Source organism: Anguilla rostrata, chromosome 2 (genome assembly GCF_018555375.3).
Source record: "Anguilla rostrata isolate EN2019 chromosome 2, ASM1855537v3, whole genome shotgun sequence".
NCBI lineage: Eukaryota > Metazoa > Chordata > Actinopteri > Anguilliformes > Anguillidae > Anguilla > Anguilla rostrata.
The window spans coordinates 11,898,301-11,917,799 of NC_057934.1; the positions used below are offsets into that span (position 1 = coordinate 11,898,301).

Genomic DNA, 19,499 nt, shown 5'->3' on the forward strand with positions numbered 1-19,499 from the left:
ATTTATCTCCCTTACTCAGCTCCGAGAGAGTTGTGGTCGCAGTAGAGTTTGATTACCTTGCAACTCTCAGGGGCCAAAATTTATTTGTTTTTGCTTATACGTTCAGCTGGAGAGTGAGTAGACTCAAATGTCTTTGTGTTTCTCTACATTGGACCTAAGGTTGTTGAGAAGTGTTTTTTTCTCCTGTGTGATCTGTTGGTCTCCCATTTGAGTTTTTGGTGGTGTCGTTTGCTCCTTTAGGGGTCCCCCCTGTCCCTGTCCCGCTCCAACAGCCGAGAGGTTGTGGGGAGCGGCAGCGACTCAGACAACTGGAGGGAGAGGAATGGGGGCGGCCTCCCTGGGCACTCCGAATACCCCGCCCCCATCAGTCCCAAGAGGAAGCAGAACAAATCAGGTGATTGGGGGAGGGGGGGGTTGGGGGAGAGTGAGTAGATTTTGGTGGGGTTAGGTGGGAGTGTGCTTGCTTTTGTCATTTCTCAAACTTTTCCTTACCAAGCTATAAACCCCAGCTCAACCTTATTTTATAAATATAATTGGAATTTTTTATTAACCAGAACCAAAGCAATCAGTAGCTTGGACCAAAATGGGGCTTATTCAATTATTTATAATTGCTTGTTTATTTATTTATTTATTTATTTTCCAAGAAATATATTTTCAACTATAGCACTCCTCTGCAATGCTAATAAAAATGTTTCTCTTTCTTAGAAATTACCGTCTTGTAAACACTCAGCAATGTATAAGTGCATAATGTTCTTTAATTAAAGTAAATACTGCGGGCTGGATAATTAATGCGGTTGTTGGACGCTGCTACATTGGCAGTGAGCTAACTCTGTAGCTCCAGTGGAGTGAAGTGATTAATCCTGTACCATATTCTGGCAGAACCTGCTTGAAATGCTACCATGCTATGCTAAATGCTAAACGGACCCTTGTGCTAATGGCTTCTACCTGCAGTTGAGCACTACCTGAGCAGCAGCAACTACATGGACTGCATTTCGTCAGTGACGGGCAGCAACGGGTGCAGCCTCAACGCGAACTTCAAGGGGTCCGACCTGCCCGAGCTCTTCAGCAAGTTGGGCCTGGGGAAGTACACGGACGTCTTTCAGCAGCAGGAGGTGCGGCTCCTCGTCCCCGCCGCCGCCACCCACACCGTCCCAGGGGGAAACGCCCATATCAAAGCGGCATCTTTGCCATTTGAAAGGACCTTCGGAAATGCCCTTGCAGTTTAGCTCTGCTTGGCATCAAGTATTCAGATGGGGTTTGGATAAATGTCAGCCATTTTATACCCCTGACCTGTAGAGTGAAGAGCAGTGCAGGAGAAGCGATCTCTCCCTCATCATCATTTGATGATTTCCAAAAGCTGCACACAAAACTTGAGCAGTTATTTGAATTAAATTTCATAGAATTCCTAGATGGTATGTTTAGCCCTGTTTACATGCTTTCTGTATGTCTGTAAGTGTGGCACTGTACTGTAATTACCAGATAAAACACTCTTGTACCCTTATGCAGGATACTTTTCTTTCAGTGTATATCCAGCTGTATAAATTTATGTACAAAAAAATAATGCAGAAACTTGTGTAAGTCACTATGCTAAATGTCTGTAATTTAATATCTGCTTATAGAGTAGCATAGAAATGGTTTCCTGTGCCGAAAGTTTAATTTTTGATAGGTTTGTTAGTTTTTTTGTATGAGTTTTAAGGCATTATGAACTATGAACTAAGAACTCCTCTGTCCCTCAGATCGATCTCCAGACGTTCCTCACGTTGACGGACCAGGATCTGAAGGAGCTTGGCATTACCACGTTCGGTGCCCGGAGGAAGATGCTGCTGGCCATCTCAGGTGTGTCTCCTGTGAGAGGTGGCTTTTCCAGACCAGGCACACACACGGTGGCTTCGACTGTCTTCATAGGCAGGCTGTCGAGTGTGGCAGGAGTCTGGGGTTACTGTGAAATTGGCTCGGTGCAGTCATAATTTTCTAGATGTGCAGCATGCTTGAGTATGAATGTGTTTGACAGCTAGGTCGATGAAGCATGTCAAGGCCTTCCTCCATTGAAGAGTCTCAAGGTTTTCAGCACTGTTTCCACAGTTTCAAACCCAAGAAAGTTCACTGAAAATGATTATGTAGGTTACCTCACAGTTCTCATTTAGCATTCAGCATATAAATGGCTAAAAGTCATGAATTTTCATGAATTCAGGACTTTTCAGGTTTCATGACAGCCCAATGTTTGTCCAAATCAGATGGTATCCAAGGGCTTCGTGTTTATAGCTCCTGTCTTCATCAGTGTTCCATATATTTTTTATCACATACAGATAAGCACCAGTTTTTAATAAAACTGTGGTGAAGAATAAGGCCCACACCCTTATGCTGACTCCAGTAACAGAAATCCCCCACCCACGGAAAGGAATAAAGGCTCCTCTGTTAAGCTCCATACGGAATGGCTTAAACGCGACCTGCACATTGTTTCCAATCGGCATGGTAGGCTTTTAAAAAAAATAATACTCGTGGGTGGAGGTGGATTCCATTGTTTGCACCCACTTTTCTAATTGCAATTAAAAGTAATATTTTTAGTTTTAATTGTAAGAATCGTCAAGCATCGTTTGTAGAAGCGCCTGCGGTTGATTGGCAGTCGCCTACGAACCGGAAATGGCCGATGGCGAGCGTTTATTCCGCTAAGGCTCGTCGGCCCATCGCGCATCCTCTGTGATCTCCGCTGATCCGGAGGTCTGGAACCGGGCCGTAGGAATACCGTCCCGTGCTCTGCCTTCGTAAAATGAAAACACCACGAGAACTGTGGCGCTGTCAGCCCCACCTAATTCAGATCCACTTTCTGTACTCCTGCCAGAAACAGCATAATAAACACAGGACTGCCTTTCTCGAATGAAAACCCTTTTTTTTTTTTTTTTTTAAGGAATCGCATTTCGTGTTTTTGCTGGCACGGAACGCGGTTAATTCAAGAGGTGCGCCAGCGTAGTGATATAGCCATCTTGCGCGATTGGAAGCACATTGTCTCGGGGAATTTTTTCCCCTCCTCCCTCCCGGCATCATTGCGCTCGAGGTGCACGGACGGAAAGGAGCGTTCCGTGGCGCTGTGTCCGAGCCGCTTCCCCGCTGACAGTTTGTTGACGGATTGTTCTATAAGCTGCACTGAGGGGAATGCCTTGGAAGTCTCACGCACGCTGGCTGGTATTCTGTGGTCTGACCGCTGTAGAGGTCTTCGTCGGTTTCTGAACCGTTCCAGCGCACCAGCAGACGCAACCAAAGTTCCTTCCCACGCGAAACACTAGCCATGTGGGTGTGAGACTGACATTACTGTATTTTATGGAGTCCATTACCGTACTGTACGGAGTCCAGCCCTTCTTAGGAGGGGAAAAAGAAAACAGCATAAAAAAACTGTTTGTGCTAACGAACCGTGCGCCTTGTGTTTTTTTCAGAGCTGAATAAGAACCGGAGGAAGCTCTTTGAGCCTCCCAACATCCGATCCTCCTTCCTGGAAGGGGGCGCCAGCGGGCGGCTGCCTCGCCAGTTCCACTCGGACATCGCCAGCGTGAGTGGCCGGTGGTAGGCCTCGCCGAGGCCACGGTGGGCCAGGGACCCTCCCAAACCCCCACCCCCAAACCTGCCCCACCCACGCATAGCAGCAGGTACTCCAGGCCAGGATGAAGGGGACCAAAGCTTGCCTTCTGTTAAAAGTGCCAAAAACAAAGAAGAAGAAGAAAAAGAAGACAAGCTGTCAAGCCTCACATCAGTACATGCCAGACATGGTACTCCTTTTTGTATTTTTCGTCAATGAAGGACCTACGGATGAGGGAAGTTTCTGTTCTGGTGAAGGACCCGTATAACTCATGCACTGACATGTGTTTGAAGAAATAGACCGAATGCTTAGTAAAAAATAAAAAAAATCTTTTGATACTATTTATACGCAATACTAGTTTGTTGTATCAATCCTGTGCACTTTAAGAATAGACACTAGATGCCTGTGGATTCATATTACCCTGGTTTGCATACTTATACAATGTCCATTTATGATATGATAGCACTTACTTGGGTACCAAGCCAAATGTAAGCACATTGTGTAGTTACAGATAGTGATGATAATTAAAGCAAAGTCCCAGCATATCAACTGAGCATGGATGTGAGTAAGATGATTTTTTACATTTTTTTTATTCTTATGTTTCAATCAGTTGACCCTAAGACTGGTCAGTATTACTCACACCCCAGCATGGTGCAGTACGTATAAGTCTGACCTATATATATTTTTATATCATTATTTTATATTCTGTTTTTTTATTTAAAGTTTTTTTTTAATCCCTATTTTTTATCAGTTTAAAGACATATGATTTGTTTAAATGTAATCTTTGTTTGATTCATTTTTTTTAATTTCTGTTTTTTTTATTTTTATGATTGAGTTGGTATTTTTGAAGTATTTCGGTAGTCAGTCAGCTCGGTTGGACGGAGGCCTGGGGTAAAAAGCAGGCAGCCAGAAACCTGGATCACCCCCCCCCCCCTACTGCCCTCTGCCCTGTGGGCCCAAATGGCATTTCTTCCACCCTCTTTCCCCCTGGGGGCCTGTAAGATCCCCACACCTGGAGCACAGCCCTTTATGCTGGTTTACGCAGCAGGACTGGAAATCTGTAAACTATGCTGGGCTGATGTTTGTTCTGAAAGGTTAGACAGTGTCTTTGTGTCACGATTGTGTCCAATTGTAAGTTTTGTTTTTTTTTTGCTTTTTTTTGTCCCGACTCTTCTTTTCCTCCCGTCCTCTATCTCTCGATTGTCATGTTCAGTTTCACATGCTTTAATGGCTTGGAATATTTGAACGTATTGCTAAAGCTTTACCTTAACCGACGTCGACATTTTGTTTTTGAATTTTGTTATCTTACTCGCTTTCTCAATCTGGACACGGAGGCCGTTCAGTACTGTCATTCGGTACTTTTCCTACATCGCCCTACATTGGTGCTAACAGATCCTGAAGCAGCTTTTTCTGCCCTGTGTTCATTAGAAGTGTAGCATACAGCAAATGCCTTCTCAGAGGGATATGTATTCCAAGCAAAGGGAAAGACCAAGTTGTTGCCCCTCAATTTGCGGACAATGTTATCGTAAACTGTGAAAAAGTTTGCCAGTTTTTTTTTCTTGGTTTATGAAGGGATGTTTTCCAACTGAAGACCGCCAAGTGCCTAAATATTTTCTCTATATTAGTTCTGCAAGTATATTTTGGATAGTCTTCTCAAAGGAAGAAGTTTGAATGGAATGTACTGTGTTATTCCAAAGGTACAACTTTTAATTTGGATGTAAACCACTCAAGAATTAACTTTGCTTAGCTTTTGCAATATCCTGAAAATTGTAGTATAATCATGCTTGTTTGTTATTGAAATGTTGAAAATGTCCATTTTTGTGTAAATGGTAGTTTCAAAAAATTGCACAAAAGAACTGATTGACATCTTTAGCATACTAAGTTACTGTTCTTTGCCGATGCATTGTTAGTGAGTTTGATAGGACATTAATTTTTTGTCTGCAGTAAATAGTCCTGTCTTTCTCATAGAAATGTTATTTACATTACTGGTACTGCAGTTTATCTGCTTTATACTGTAGTTGTAATGATGGGTACTGAAGTACAATCAGAAATTAACCTCTCTACACCGTGTAGGGACAAAGTTGCTATTTCAAAATCATTTGAGTGCTGTAGACTATGCAAGTGATTGTCAGGTTCCATGTGATTTCATGAACAGAAATCTGCCACAAAAACATGTTTGTGGGGATTTTAAGGATCAGCCTAAGCCCCCCTTCTTATTTTTCCAGCAAACAAAGTTTTAGTTTTTAGGTGGTAACCTCATTAATTCGGCTGAACCTTTTTCATGCATTCAAACCCATCCCTTAGTTTCCAAAGCTGGTGTATTTTTGTTGATGAAAATCTGTGATTCTCTTACAAAAACAATGCGCATGCCCCCTCTGGAAAGTAGAGGGCTTGGGGGGGGGGGGGGGGGAGTCTTCAATTTTGGACATGGCCTTCTGATGCAGCAAAGCATTGTGGGAAGATTAGAGTACACCAGAGAGAAGGACTTCTTGTTAACAAAGGGGCAAATACAGAGTTGGAGCTGCACAAAAGGGAACACTGGAAAAGACACATTTTCTTATGTTAGATAAAGGGAATATTGCCAATGCCGTTGTTAAGTATTGGCTTTGAAAATTGTATTATGCACAATACAGTACGTATGAATCGGTAGTACAAGCAAAGGGTAGCCGGCCAGTGCCTTACGTTTGATCTTCTTCTTTATCTGTAAATGTAATGCAGATAAAGATGTATTTTGTTGTGTTTATTGAACTTGTGTATCAAGGTGTCACTTTGTGTAGCAAACGAAAGTCTGTATTAAAAATAAAAAAAATCAAACATTGTATACCAATCGGAGGCCTTGTTACAAGATAATAATAAACGTATGCAAAAAAATATCGCCTTTGCCTTTGTGTGTGTCTGTCGTCTTTCACAGTGCATGTGTGTTGTTGTTTTTTTTACAGTGACTGGCTGTGAATGTATTTGAACCCTTCCCATGATGCACCAGCTGCAGAAATATTTTTTCCCATTAGTTCATTACAGAGCCTTGTGCTTCTCAAAACATAAAACACTGGCCTTTACAAGCCTCAAGGAGCAAACCCCAAGTCCCCTTTCTGCCAACGAGCCTCCCTAACACTTTAAAGATTTAGTGTGCCGGCTTTCCTCTGTTCGAAGGCATCTGGAAGTGGCCCACAGATGGCCAGAGCAATGGGAGGGAAAAAAAGCCAGACAAACGAAAGTATGACTAATGAGGTCTTAATGTGACTGCGCCTAGAACTGCAGACGGGCTCGGTGGCTACGGCTTGTCCCGTTCAGTATGTGAGTTAAGTCACACGGCTGCGTCACTTGTGTCACATCGCACCTGCGCAAAATGGCACCCCGGTGCCTGAAAGGGAGCCTGCGTGCATCACACTGAACTGCTCCCACCCCCCGCCGCCGATGTGCACTGTGGTTCCAGATGGCAGGGAGGGTCTGGAGGAGACCTTGTGGCTGCTGTAATGCAAATGGTGATTCCAAAACTTCACGAGATGCGCAAAACTGCCGATTAAAAAATGCAGTGACACTCGAGTTACAGCCAAGACTGTTATTTGAAATGATTAAACTGTTATGGCTCATCAGAAATCTGCTGTACATTGGATTTCAGATGTGTTTTTTGTATTGGCTAATGGCAAAATGCAGAGAGATATGCTGATTATTCATTATACCACATTTAAATCATTGCAAGTGACAGTATATCTCCTTTTAATGAATGATGGCACACTTTTTTTGGAAATTATTTCATGAAGTGGTATGAAAAGCTAATTGTTCAAACAGATTGAGTCACAAAAGGGCATATATTTGCCTACACAGAAAGATTTGTACTGAGTAAAATTCTGTCATTTTAATTATGCTAATCCTGCCAGGCCGATGCCATGTTAATAAAGATGATAGTATCTCAGTATGAAGGGACCCCAAAATAAGCCCTCCACTTGAAATGTCACCTTGGTGCCAAAGCAAACGTGCCCTCTAAAGTAGACTGCTGGATTTCCCTAATCCTGTGGAGGGTACCTATCAGGACAACTAGGAATGCGTGCTTCTGTCGCTATATTTCACCAAAGCTACAAACACCTGCAGCTCCTCTGAATGTGACGGCCTTATGTTCATCTTCCCTGGCAATGCCATCACAGTAGAGCATCTTAAATCTTGGTGCCAGGGTGGTACTGGGCCTCAGGTTCCACTAGGGTAGTGACTCACTGAAATACGGATCTTTGTGAACTTGGCACAACATAGTGCTGTGACAATGTATCAGTACAGGCATATGATCTGCATACATTTGCTTGGGCATGAAAAAAGCAATTCTTGGAGAATTCTTGGTTTATAGCTTATCATTATAAGGATAGTAGTCAAAACCTTTTAAGTATTATTAACCTTTATTTAACCAGGTTAGTCTCATTGAGATTAAAATCTCTTTTCCAAAGAAGAGCAGCAATAGATATTACATAAAAGCTAAATTGCTATGCAATAAAAGTGCAAAGGAGAAATACGATCAAATTGATAACTGTAAATATTTTTAAATCATTAAACGCCTCAAATACCATCCTTTACAATTGCTTTAAATTCATACTTACTGATGAAAATAGATTGCATTTCATAAAGTAAACAAACATGAACAAGCTTGCCTTGTAGGTGTGTGTCCGTAAGTGTGTGTTTGTGTGTATGTGTGCGTTTGTGTGTGTGTGTGTGTAAGTATGTGTCTTTGGTACACAGCTGAGGTGAGGCCAAGATTCATCTTTACATTCCTGGGACAGGCAAAGCAGTCTGAAATACAGTCCTATTACTGGACAGGCCTCCATTGTATAGATTCAAAATGAGGTCTGTAGATCAGCCCTGTGGCTTGTGGGAACGGCTACAAAAATGCAACAATTCACATATTTCCTTGGTTTATTTTTTTCCCTCACGAGCTCACATTTCTTTCCTTGGAGTTTATGCAATGCCATCGGATTGTTTAACCCTGAAAGAACATAGCAGGGAAAACCCACTGGAGGAGGTGAAGGGTGGCCTTCACAGAGTCCTCACCACAAAACAAGGATCTCATCCACATCCTTTTAGAGGACTGTTGTGTCTGCTAATTGTGGGGAATCGTTTAATGATTCGTGTTCTGAATATGTCAGTTTTGGGGGTTTTCTGGGCACTTTTGTATGAGGTATGTAATTACGGATCTGTTTCGCATTACGAATAGAATTAAGAATTAGAGTGTTTAAGTTACTTAAGGGTGCTTACTTCGGTGCTCTTGGCTGCATTTTTCATTTCAGAGGAAGAGAGTGCATCTAAGAGAGAGAGAGAGAGAAGAATGCTTTTGCATTGCCAGCGACCATTTTATTGTTTAGCTTCCCCTCCTTTTAACAGTTGCATTCAATTTTAATAGCCAGTGAGATGGTTTCCTAAATTAAAGCAACATTTCAGTGGTCAGAACAAAATAAGTAAATAAATAAATAAATTGGTCCCCATAACCAGTTGCCTTAAAATATTGTGCTTTGTGGTATTGTTGGTCTGACAAGACCTTGTGATTTTATTTCAATGACAGTTGACTGGTCACATGAAATTCAGGTCATTTAGCCTTGACTTTGACATGTGGAAAAATAGGTCATGGCAGCCTTGCTGCACACAATATCAATCATTCATTGTAAGGGTAATTTTTTGGAGCAACACCATTTAAAACTACTGAAAAAAATATGCCACAATTTATGCTGACAACATCAAATATATACACTTGATGCTTCACTCGTGAATGTTATTGATCCTTATGTATCCGATCTGCAAAAAAACACAGTCCAAGACATGACCACAGCTCTGTCACTGATGCCTGCCATGACGTTTCACACCGTGCGCTCCAACGACCTTCCCTCCGATCAACATAAGCGAACAGAAGACAGTGCTGGCAGTCGTCTTTTATATTACCTTCATGTTATCGCAGCCATCATCAGCATAATCTAACGGCAAATCATTGCTTCGGTTGGAGAATAATTTCCAATGTAAAGAAGGTGCGTGTGCCGAGAGGTCTTTCGTGAGATTTCGTAATGATCGGTGATCGGCTCGCTCTTCCATTAACACAGGGGCTGGCTAACTCGCAAAGTGCCGCTAACAGAATCCTTCACGATTCTTCACCTCAGTAGAGTAGGAGAGGGCTCCGATACCTACCCTGTCCCCCCTGGGGAGGACCTAGGGCGTCTCCAAGGACAAAGGATCACGTTGTCCTCCTCAGAAAGTATTGGAGACGCGCGAGGATGCTGGGAGGTGCTCTGCATTTAACAACCCTGATCGATATTAGCTTAATTATGAGCGCATCCTCCACAGCTCCTCTCAGTGTCGTGTGCCCGCAGGTGGGATGTTTGCAATGCCATTACGCGGAGAAATTAGGCTGATAAGGTTCAGTCACGTTTCATTACCGGCAATGAGAGAGCTTTGTGCGGCTGTAGCTCAGCTGATAGGAAATCAGTCGCATTTACATCAGGCTGCATAAATCTGCATTAACGGCTTGTATTTTGTATGAATCTATATTGCACTAAAATGCCGGCCTTGACTTTCACCCTTGAAAAAATAATGAGTCACATGTAATGCATGGGTGCAGGTGGATCGCTATTAGAGCGTCTGGTAGTCCTGGATGCCTTTTAAGCAACTGGACCAGGGAGTAACTGTGGCGCTCATCCAATCAAAGACTTCAATTAAGCAATTAAGACCTGGGGATGGAATGGAAATTCGTGCCTCTCAGGGGATGCTGTTTGATTAGTGCAAATCAACGGCACTGATTTGAATTACCAGTATTTGCAGTAAGATGTTGCAATTTTTTGCTGTTATTTCATTGTCACTAGGGGGCAGTGATGTACAAAACAGAACATTGCAATTCCTACAGGCTCAAACATTCCTGGTTATCCTCTGTGTAGGCACCTAAATTATTCAGTATTCAGGTTTATTAATAGAATGATTTTAAAGAGCTTTCAGGGGAGGAATCAGATCAGGATACTTTCAATCTCCTGCCAGAAGAATGTGTATCTCTCTCTCTCTCTCTCTCTCTCTCTCTCTCTCTCTCTCTCTCTCTCTCTCTCTCTCTCTCTCTCTCTGTCTCTCTGTCTCTCTCTCTCTCTCTCTCTCTCTCTCACTATAATGAAGTGCTGTGTGTTCGATGGAAATCTTCTGGGCTAAAATGGTGCTCAGATCTCAGGAATGAATGAGCAACCTTTTAATACAAATACGCATTGTGTTTCTTTTAACATTTTTTCTTTTCATTTTTTCTTTCATTTCTTTCTTTTGGAGCCATGTCTTTAAAAATGTCAGTCCAGGCAAAAGTGATTCGGTCTGTAATGATCCGAACTCAGAAAGACTTCAAGAGATTCTTCAAAACAGTCGGTCATGGATTTTTTTGACCTTATGCTCAGGAATAGATCATTTTTCCACCTTTCACACAACCCTCTGTCCACTGACAAAAAAGTGGCAGACTTGTCTCCCTATGCTTTTGAAGTGTAGCTGGTCTCCAGTACCTGAAGAATCAGATTCTGAAAGCATTCTTGAATTGTGCATAGATTATAGAGTCCAGGCACTAGAATTTAATTTGACATGGTTATTTTATTCAGACTGAGGCAGGTGTTCACATGGTTTAATTATCTCTGATGTTTTCAAATGCTAGTAAATCTCTTACATTTTCTAATGCAAGTAAATCTCATGCTATGTGAATCATCAGCACAGTGTCACAAATAGATTTATTGAGCATATGATTGAGCTGCAAGCTTGACTGACGTTGTGAATAGTCTAGACACTGCGTGGAAGGGTGAGACCGACTGTTTACACTGTTATATTTGTTTATATTCACATACCTCTTCTCATTTCAGAGCATGCCAGCTATTTTATTCAGAGAGAAATCTGAAAAAATTTATGGAGCTAAATATATGAGATATATGAACAGGAAACTGACATTTTTGTATAGCTTTCTGCAGACACCTATTTCTTGCTACCAATTGAATAAATGGAATATCAGTATAACACTGAAGAAATGGCATCAGATGAGTTTAATTCAATGGTTAGCTCTGAAAGGGCAAAGGAGACACTTGGATCACCCTGTATTTGGGAAGCCAAAGACGAGTCTAAGTAAATCTGAATTCAAGAGAAGCGAATGAGACAGAGTAAAAGAACCAGCGGACTGACGTGCATCACTAGTGACAGGCATACTGTGGCTGCACAGGGACCCGGTGTGGAGGGCCTTTAATTAAGATTCAATCATGCCTTCAGCCTCGCGGGTCTAGTGATTTAGGAAGACGGAGCTGGCGGGACCCGCCGCGGAGGAAGGACAGCATTTGCGCACTTATCAGTTCTTGACTAATCAAAGCAGCGACGCAGCGCCAGCCCGAACATCATCCTTTAGCGCCAAGCGGTTGATTACGAGCAACTTTGCGCACGGCTTATGTAACCCTTGCCCTTTTAAGGAGATAATCTGATGCTTCTATGAGAATGCGAGATGAAGGCTTCTCCTCCGGAGGAGCGAACGCTGTGAAATTGTTTTTCGGTTACGTAACGGCTGACTCCGGCCGAGCCTGACGGCGTAGCTAGCTCAGTCACTGCATCGAATGGTTTTGCCAACTCCAGACTCAGAGAAACGTGCAAGCCTGTGGGTTTAACACTTTATGTACCTTGGCGTTTTTAAAAAGGGATTGCCGTGGAGCTGTGTTTGGTACATGCGTCCGATTCAGTTTCTTACTGATGCACTGCAAGTGGATCTTTCCATCGAATAAAGTAATGAAGACAGCGTTCGAATAGCTTAAGGCAAAAAAGGGGGAATGGGTTCTCGGTGAATGAGCCCAGCTGAGCAGAAAATCAATCAAACATCGCTGGCGATGCAATGCTCACTTCAGTGGCCAGCTCGATTTTCACTCCTCATTTTGCAGCTCTGTGACTCATCTGGCTAGCGCTGCGGGCAGTGGCCCAAGCTACTGTGCTCTGGGTCCGCTTGTGTTTCCGTCACAGGCTCACATCTCTGTGCTAGCAGAGCCCACTCTACACAGGGAGCCCCAGAACCGGGGCGCTAGCCTGCAAACAAAATGGCAGCCAGCCGCAGCGGCGGCCCTCCAGCTTCAGCGCTGCATGAATGGCGCTGGCTGCACTCCCCCCATCCCAGCTGCCCACGATAGCAGATTAGCACCGGGCGTGTAATCAGCCTCCTAAATGAGACGGGGAGGGGAGGGGAGGGGCCTGCAGGCTGACACACACGCACGCACGCACACACACACACACACACACACACAGAGCCAGCGCAGCTCCATGCATCGCTCTGCATTGCGATTCATCAGAGCACAACCCGCAAAGGCCCTGGACCCCCCGCTTGTAATTTCTCCTTCAGGCTCGGAGGAGAATCTACTCGCACTGAGTTGTCCCTTAACAGGACATTTTTTTCCCGCAGTAAAGCCCTTATAAATGATTTGTTATTTTAATTTAAATTTTCCCCACAAAGCTCTCTCCATCTGCCAGTTCTGTATCACAGGGGGGCTCAGTGGTCATTGTGGTGGTGGGGGGGCACGTGTAAGAAAATGAACATGGGAACACATGCGTGTTTGCACTGAATTAAAGCTGCGAAGAGACAGAAAGAGAGATGCGCAAACTCTCTCACACACACACACACACACACACACACACTTGTAAAGTGCAATTGTGTCCTCCAGGTCGTTAATCAGATGATTCAGATGAGTCCTGCATCCCTCTCCCCGGTTGCTAACAGTAAGTGTGTTCTGCAGGTTGACTGATCACCAGCGAAGCATCATCACTGGGCACACTGGACCTCTGCTCAGCACAAACTGGGGAGAAAACTGTCACTGTGCTGGCACATGAATACACCCTATAAATCTTTCATCAGTTGCACGTTTATCATTATATCATTCGACAATTGTATGTAATATGAGACTTATGTAAGTGGCATGGGTACGAAATTTTAATGGAGGCTAACAAATGTGTGTACTCTTATGAAAATGGAATATGTGATACTCATATGCCTGCTAATTTTTCCTAAATTGTGTGATTTTTTTTCTAAATTGTGTCTTTCCAAAAAAAACTTTCTTTCCTGTATTTTGATATGCATCCTTTACGTAGGGTGTCTAGCACTCTTGTTCAAGGAAACATCTAGCGGGGACACTGTGAATCTGCTTGGAATGCCTCCATATGGCTTTAGCTATAGTACAGATGAATTATGCAGCGGTGAAGGGAAGTAAAGCCTATCCCCCAGGGGCTCCATAGGAAAATGAAAAGGGAAAGGATCCCATGCAGGAATACCATTACCTTTCACCTTGAATGGCACTCTTATTTTCACTCCCTCAAATCACCACATCAAAGGGTACTGACTCTCAGACTGCTGGACCTCAGTGGCACCATAAATAATTAATGGGAGTCATAACATTGAAATAATTGTAGACCTACATTCAACACGAGAATGTCAGAAGGGGACCTGGCAATCACTGCTGCCTCGGCACATTTTTGGCGTCTATTGCGATACATTGCGCTATGGATTAAGGGTAAGATGGCGCACATGTCATTAAGCAAATACAGATACTAAACAATGCAGCGATGACATGCTTCCAGAGACTTCTTTTTGTCACTGCCATGGCCAGTTCTAAATTCATTGGCCAGCCTCTAGGCAGATAGCTCATGGCCACGTCACTTTGGGTGAATACATTATGCATGGGCATTATTTGTACCCCCACTTTATAGGGCCTGTAGGATAACAGTTAACCAAAGATATGTAAACGGACACATAATGAGTCCAGGCAACCAAAAGCATCAAATCAGATAATAATGACAGGACCCATAATTCATTGCGACAAGATTTCAGTTGGGGAAGCTGTCTTTTTTATCAATATGCCGCCTTTAGATGAGTGGAGTTCATTTAAAATCAGCCTCTTGTCCAATTCTGTAGCTGTAGCACTAGTATTGCCAACCGTTTTCAGTACAAGTCCAGAGAGACAGCTAAGCATCATTTATTTCACTGACAGTCCAACAAATATGAGGCAAATCCCACCATCTATAAAGACTGCATCAAGTGAATTGTCAAATGTTTTATCTTTTTGTCCTGTCATCCTGTTGGCTTGTTTCTGTCAATTTTAAATGATGTAGCCATGCTCTGTACCATTTGAAAGCCATAGTTAATTTAAGGAATAGTTTGCTTAATATCAATTGCATGTTTTTAAAATAGCAACATTTTAAAGACGTGGCATTCTATCGCAGAGCAGCAACATATGGTGGATTCTGAGAATTCAGTCCTCTGTACCTTATATGACAGTATAATAGAGATAGCTAATGAAGCTTAACTTATGCATATGAGTCAGCCAATGATGTTAAGATGAAAGTCACAGTCATTTTTAGAACTGCTTAAGTGTTGAGGAAGTAGCTTGCAAATTCCACAAAAAATATAGCGAATTGTATTTTTTATAGCTTCAATGTTTCAGTAGTTTGACCAATGTGTGACAACATCATCCTGCTCCCTGAGAAAAAGATGTATGGTCACATAAAATATCTGGTCAGAATTTTTAGCTTTGAGTCAAACTCACAGTTCAGAGGTACTAGATTCTTGGCTAGATCTACACAAATGACGAAGTCAATGAACAAAAATGATCATCAGCAAAAACTGATCAGCAAAAACGAAAAATAACATTGTTGTGATAATTGCATTTTGCAAAACACCGGCTGTCATCCCAGAATGATTTGTCCAGCTGAAACAATCACTCCAATGATGCTAACAGAGTAAGAGCTGAGCAGGTTGCAGTGTGGTGCAGTTGCCAGGGAACAGGGCTTGTAAACAGGTCAAAGGTTAGGACCCAATGTGAACCATTGATTTTTCACTCCTGACCAAAGTGAATAATATGTTAAACTATGAGCTGTGTTAGTTGCCTTGGAAAAACCTGCCTGTCAATCATAAAAGCTGCTGATACCAGAGAATACTCTATCAATACTCAATCTGAGAATAGCAGTTTTATGACCTTTACCACATCTTAATAAAGCAGGCATTCTGACAAAACATTAATTAGATTCTATAAAACCATAATTTAGCAATATTGCTGATACCTGTTGCTTACAATCTGAATTAAAAATCCTAATCTGGAAGTAGGCTTCATTTTTTTAAGTCCACTAGCAGACAACAGAACCCACTGTTCTCTATTCTCTCCTGTTTGGATTACACAGTGCTTCATCTGGGTTGCAAATCTCCTGTCCAATCATGCTGAAATGTTGCGTCTGGACCTTGCACTTTCAATTTTCTCTGACCTTGGAGGACACTGCTGGGAACCGTCTTGGACAGAATGACGGTGCACAAAGAGCTCTGGTCCCTCTAGAGTGATACAGACGCATGTTCCTCTGAACTGTAATGGGGATTTATTTCACTCTGAGGAGCTCAGCTTGGAAACGATGCTATAGACAAAGGCCTGTTCCAGCGACCCTATTGTGCTATGCATCTCTGTCCCTGTCGTGGGAATGAGACTTAAATTTTCTGTAATGCTGACATGGCTACCTTGGCTGTGAGCTGTATCAATGTCCTAAGTTCATGCGAGGAGAGTGTGGGAAAGCGACACCATGTTTCATCTCCCTGTACAGCAGAATAATTCAAATAATTCAAAGAGCTGGGGTTTAATCGACTAGTCTGTGGATGCTTTGGCTTTATTTGACTTGTTAGATTGCATCGATTTGATTGGCTTTTCCGCATGCACACATAAGTGCAGTCGCACGCATGTTACGAAAGTGCCTGCACATTTTGAGTGCCGCAGAATACCAGTAAATTCACGGTAGCCCACTGGTAATCACTTGATGGAAGGGACGGGGGCATGGAAGCACTAAGCCTGATGGAGCGAAGCTGAAATTAAATTCAGCCCTTCACTTTAAACATACTGTACTTTTGATCCGTAAAACAGCCGCTAAAAAAAACCTTCACTTTAAAATATTTTCTGTTTACCATAGCAGTCAAGTAAATTTTCCAGTGGACGGGACTTGATTTAATCTATTCTGTTAATATGTCCTTAAAAACTAATATTTGTATGCCAAAGTATAATCACAATTTATTTATTTATTTATTTATTGTTTTTGCATGCTTACATGGTAGAACAACCCTCAAAAATTAAATAAACAGTCCTGAAAAGAAAAAAATATTGCAGGCATTGTATTGAAATTTAAATTTTGTAAAGAAAATGCATTAACCTTCACAATACATTGCCTTATTTGCATTGTTTTTTTTCTACCACATATTTTCTCATTTGTTCTTATCTGTGTATTCCATGTTACAAGGCTGTGCAAAAAGCTTACACAGATGCGAATGCACCACATTAAGTATTGTGATGAGCGCTCTTTGTTGGAGATACAAATGTTGTGCAATAGCGACGATAGCTCTCATGTGGGAGAAGAACTATACCTTTCAGCCTGGCTTTCTATTATTGAACAAATGAATGGCATTTGTACAGCGGCCACACCGATGAGCTCATCAACATGACTCAGGTGCACCAGAGCGCAGTCGCAGGCAGGGCTGAGCGGCCTCAGCCCGCTCAGAGCCCGATTCTCTCAGCTAATACCTCCAGAGAGTGATGTCACAGCCGTGGAACAGTTCCACAGTCACTGCGGTATGTTTACGGGAATGTAAAAGTAGAATGTGCGTGACATCAGTGCTCCAATTAAAATTTTTCCTGCAATAAAAACTCTTGAGAGCCCTCATTCAAATTTTCATGCAAAGTTGACATTTGTGTAGGTAAAAAGCGATTTAGTTCAAATGTGTTAATTATGTTAAGTTACAAATGTGTCACATTTATTTATTTATTTATTTATTTATTTAGTTATTTATTTAATATTTCAAAATGCTTTTCCTACTTTCTATGAGGGCAGAATTGTATAGGATTATCTGTGTCTGAAGACTTACATTTAGATCTTTGCATTTAGCTGTTTAGTTCTTTTCCAGACACTCGAACAGGTTACAGTTTTGCACACAATCCATTTCTACAGTGGTATATTTACTGAAACAGTTCAGGTTAAGCACCTTGCTGAAGGGTGCAATGGCGGCACCGCAGATGGGGAGAGAACCTGTAAACCGTGGGTTATAAAATCTCTTCCCAAACTGCCATACTGCAGTATATCACATTGACTTATCCTGGCAACTTCAACAGCAGGGGTACAGTATGCACTTTCAAATATCAGAGTTTAAGAAAGTAACCTAATTTAGAGATATTATTGAAAAATGCCTTGCCTTTGATAATATTAATTTATTTGAAATAAACAGTGATATTTCTTTGCAGCCAAACATTTGCATTCTCATAACAAAGCTCAAGAGATTTGAAGTGATACATTTTAACCGCAAACTGTTATCTCTGTACACCAGGCTATGAATGAAAGCAGTATTTATTTTAGTTATATCAGTACATTACATTTTGGAAGACAGGAAAATGTGTAAAAGATTACGAATGTTCAGAATCACAATCCTTCCCTCAGTGCTTAGTTGTGAATTATTATTATTAGTTATTATCCATTAGTGACCTCAGGCATATTCCTTGCAGAGACCATTATTTATTCCAGTTACTCTGCCAAATATGCCATTTCTTCAAAATACAGGCTTAGGGTTTCTACTTTCTTCAAATCTTAACCCATGATTGCTCAAACAAGCTATTCCTTTCTTTAAAACTCTCAGGCTGAAAGAATTAGTGTTCATCGTTTCATTCGATGTGTGTATGCTTGTGTGTGTGTGTGTATGTGTGTGTGTGTGTGCACGTGCCCAGGTATGATGTTCTGCCAGTGCATATCATTCTCTTCATTCTTGTCTTCAGTTTCACAATAGAATTTTTTCATCCACCTCGTCACACATGTACTTTCGTTTTATAGACATAGCTATGGTATGTTTTCCATAGGTTTTCCCATTCTAAGGCACATTAATAAAGGCATTTAGCAGACACTCGTATCCAGAGCGACTTACACCACATTTAACATAGCATTTACATTGTGCAATAGTATGTCCAATGGCAGTGTCCAAACTGGGAATCGAACCTGTGACCTTCAGGTCAAGACCAGTTCCCTACCCATTATACCACATTGCCACAGATGGGTCTCTTGATCAGGGTCTGTTACAAACAGAGCTGTGTTTCCAGGAAAATAACTAAAGAAATGACTCTAGACTGAATCTCCTGTTTCATCACTGTGTGTTACCATGCTTCTTACTGCAGCAGGTTTCCTGTACAGGGAGTTGTGAACTTCCTGCATCCAGCCTTTGAATAAGAATGAGAATCATCTGAGCTATTTATTCTGAATCCTATTCCAAATATATTATTAAGCATTCAAGGTATCTTGGAATACGACTCCGAATATATGGCACCCATTCCCAGTCGTGGTACTGTATCCTTTTTTCTACTGATTCTAAATTTGCAAATAAAACAAAGAGAGGAAACTCAACATGACACACTGCCTAGTGATATGTAGCCCTTATTTTAGGTTAAATACTGTAGGCAGAAATAACGTTGAGTCTCTTAAAGATAACATTAGATAAACGTCATTCAAGAAAGAGAGCACAGCATGCAAATATTAATATTTGGCCGTTTTGCAAGAGGTCCGGCTACAGTTTTGAATTAACCTCATTGTAAATGCAACGAGAGAATGGGCGCGGAAAATGTTTGCTATTGATTATTATAATCAATTTAATCAACACATTTGAAAGAGCGCACTCTTCGTGAATTCTTAACCAATCATGTGCACCTGTATCTCAGCTGCCAGGCATAATGACATCATGGTTATCTGCATTCACAATCAAGTATGAACCACTGACGTTCTTGGAAGGCATTTGTAGGTTATGATTATATCAAAAGAGTGGGATATTTTAAATAGAAATGTTAGTGGTTTCAATGGAGGCTTATGGTGGAGGCAGCCTAAGCTTGTTACATAAGAAGTCGTTTAATTCACTATTCATTCCCCGCTAATCCGTTATCCATGT

General features: G+C 41.9%; 1 protein-coding gene and 1 long non-coding RNA gene across 3 annotated transcripts in view; one reads left to right on the forward strand and one right to left on the reverse strand.

Annotated features, from left to right (window-relative positions):
* Positions 1-6,441, forward strand: part of LOC135246642 (protein bicaudal C homolog 1-like) — a 70,231-nt gene extending 63,790 nt beyond the window's left edge. Inside the window, exons 18-21 of the mRNA XM_064320000.1 lie at positions 241-394; positions 952-1,112; positions 1,737-1,836; positions 3,429-6,441. Of these exons, the coding sequence (XP_064176070.1) occupies positions 241-394; positions 952-1,112; positions 1,737-1,836; positions 3,429-3,559 (546 nt within the window). The 3' untranslated portion in view covers positions 3,560-6,441. The remainder of the gene's footprint in view (positions 1-240; positions 395-951; positions 1,113-1,736; positions 1,837-3,428) is intronic.
* LOC135246653 (uncharacterized) lies at positions 5,800-10,156 on the reverse strand. 2 transcript variants are annotated; one of them, XR_010327838.1, is made up of 3 exons: positions 9,482-10,156; positions 8,804-8,850; positions 5,800-7,036 (listed from the first exon to the last, which is right to left on the reverse strand). It is a non-coding gene; the product is annotated as an uncharacterized LOC135246653 (long non-coding RNA). The 2 variants fall into 2 exon arrangements; XR_010327836.1 differs by lacking the exon at positions 5,800-7,036 and having other exon boundaries at positions 8,292-8,850.
* Positions 10,157-19,499: the final 9,343 nt, after the last annotated feature.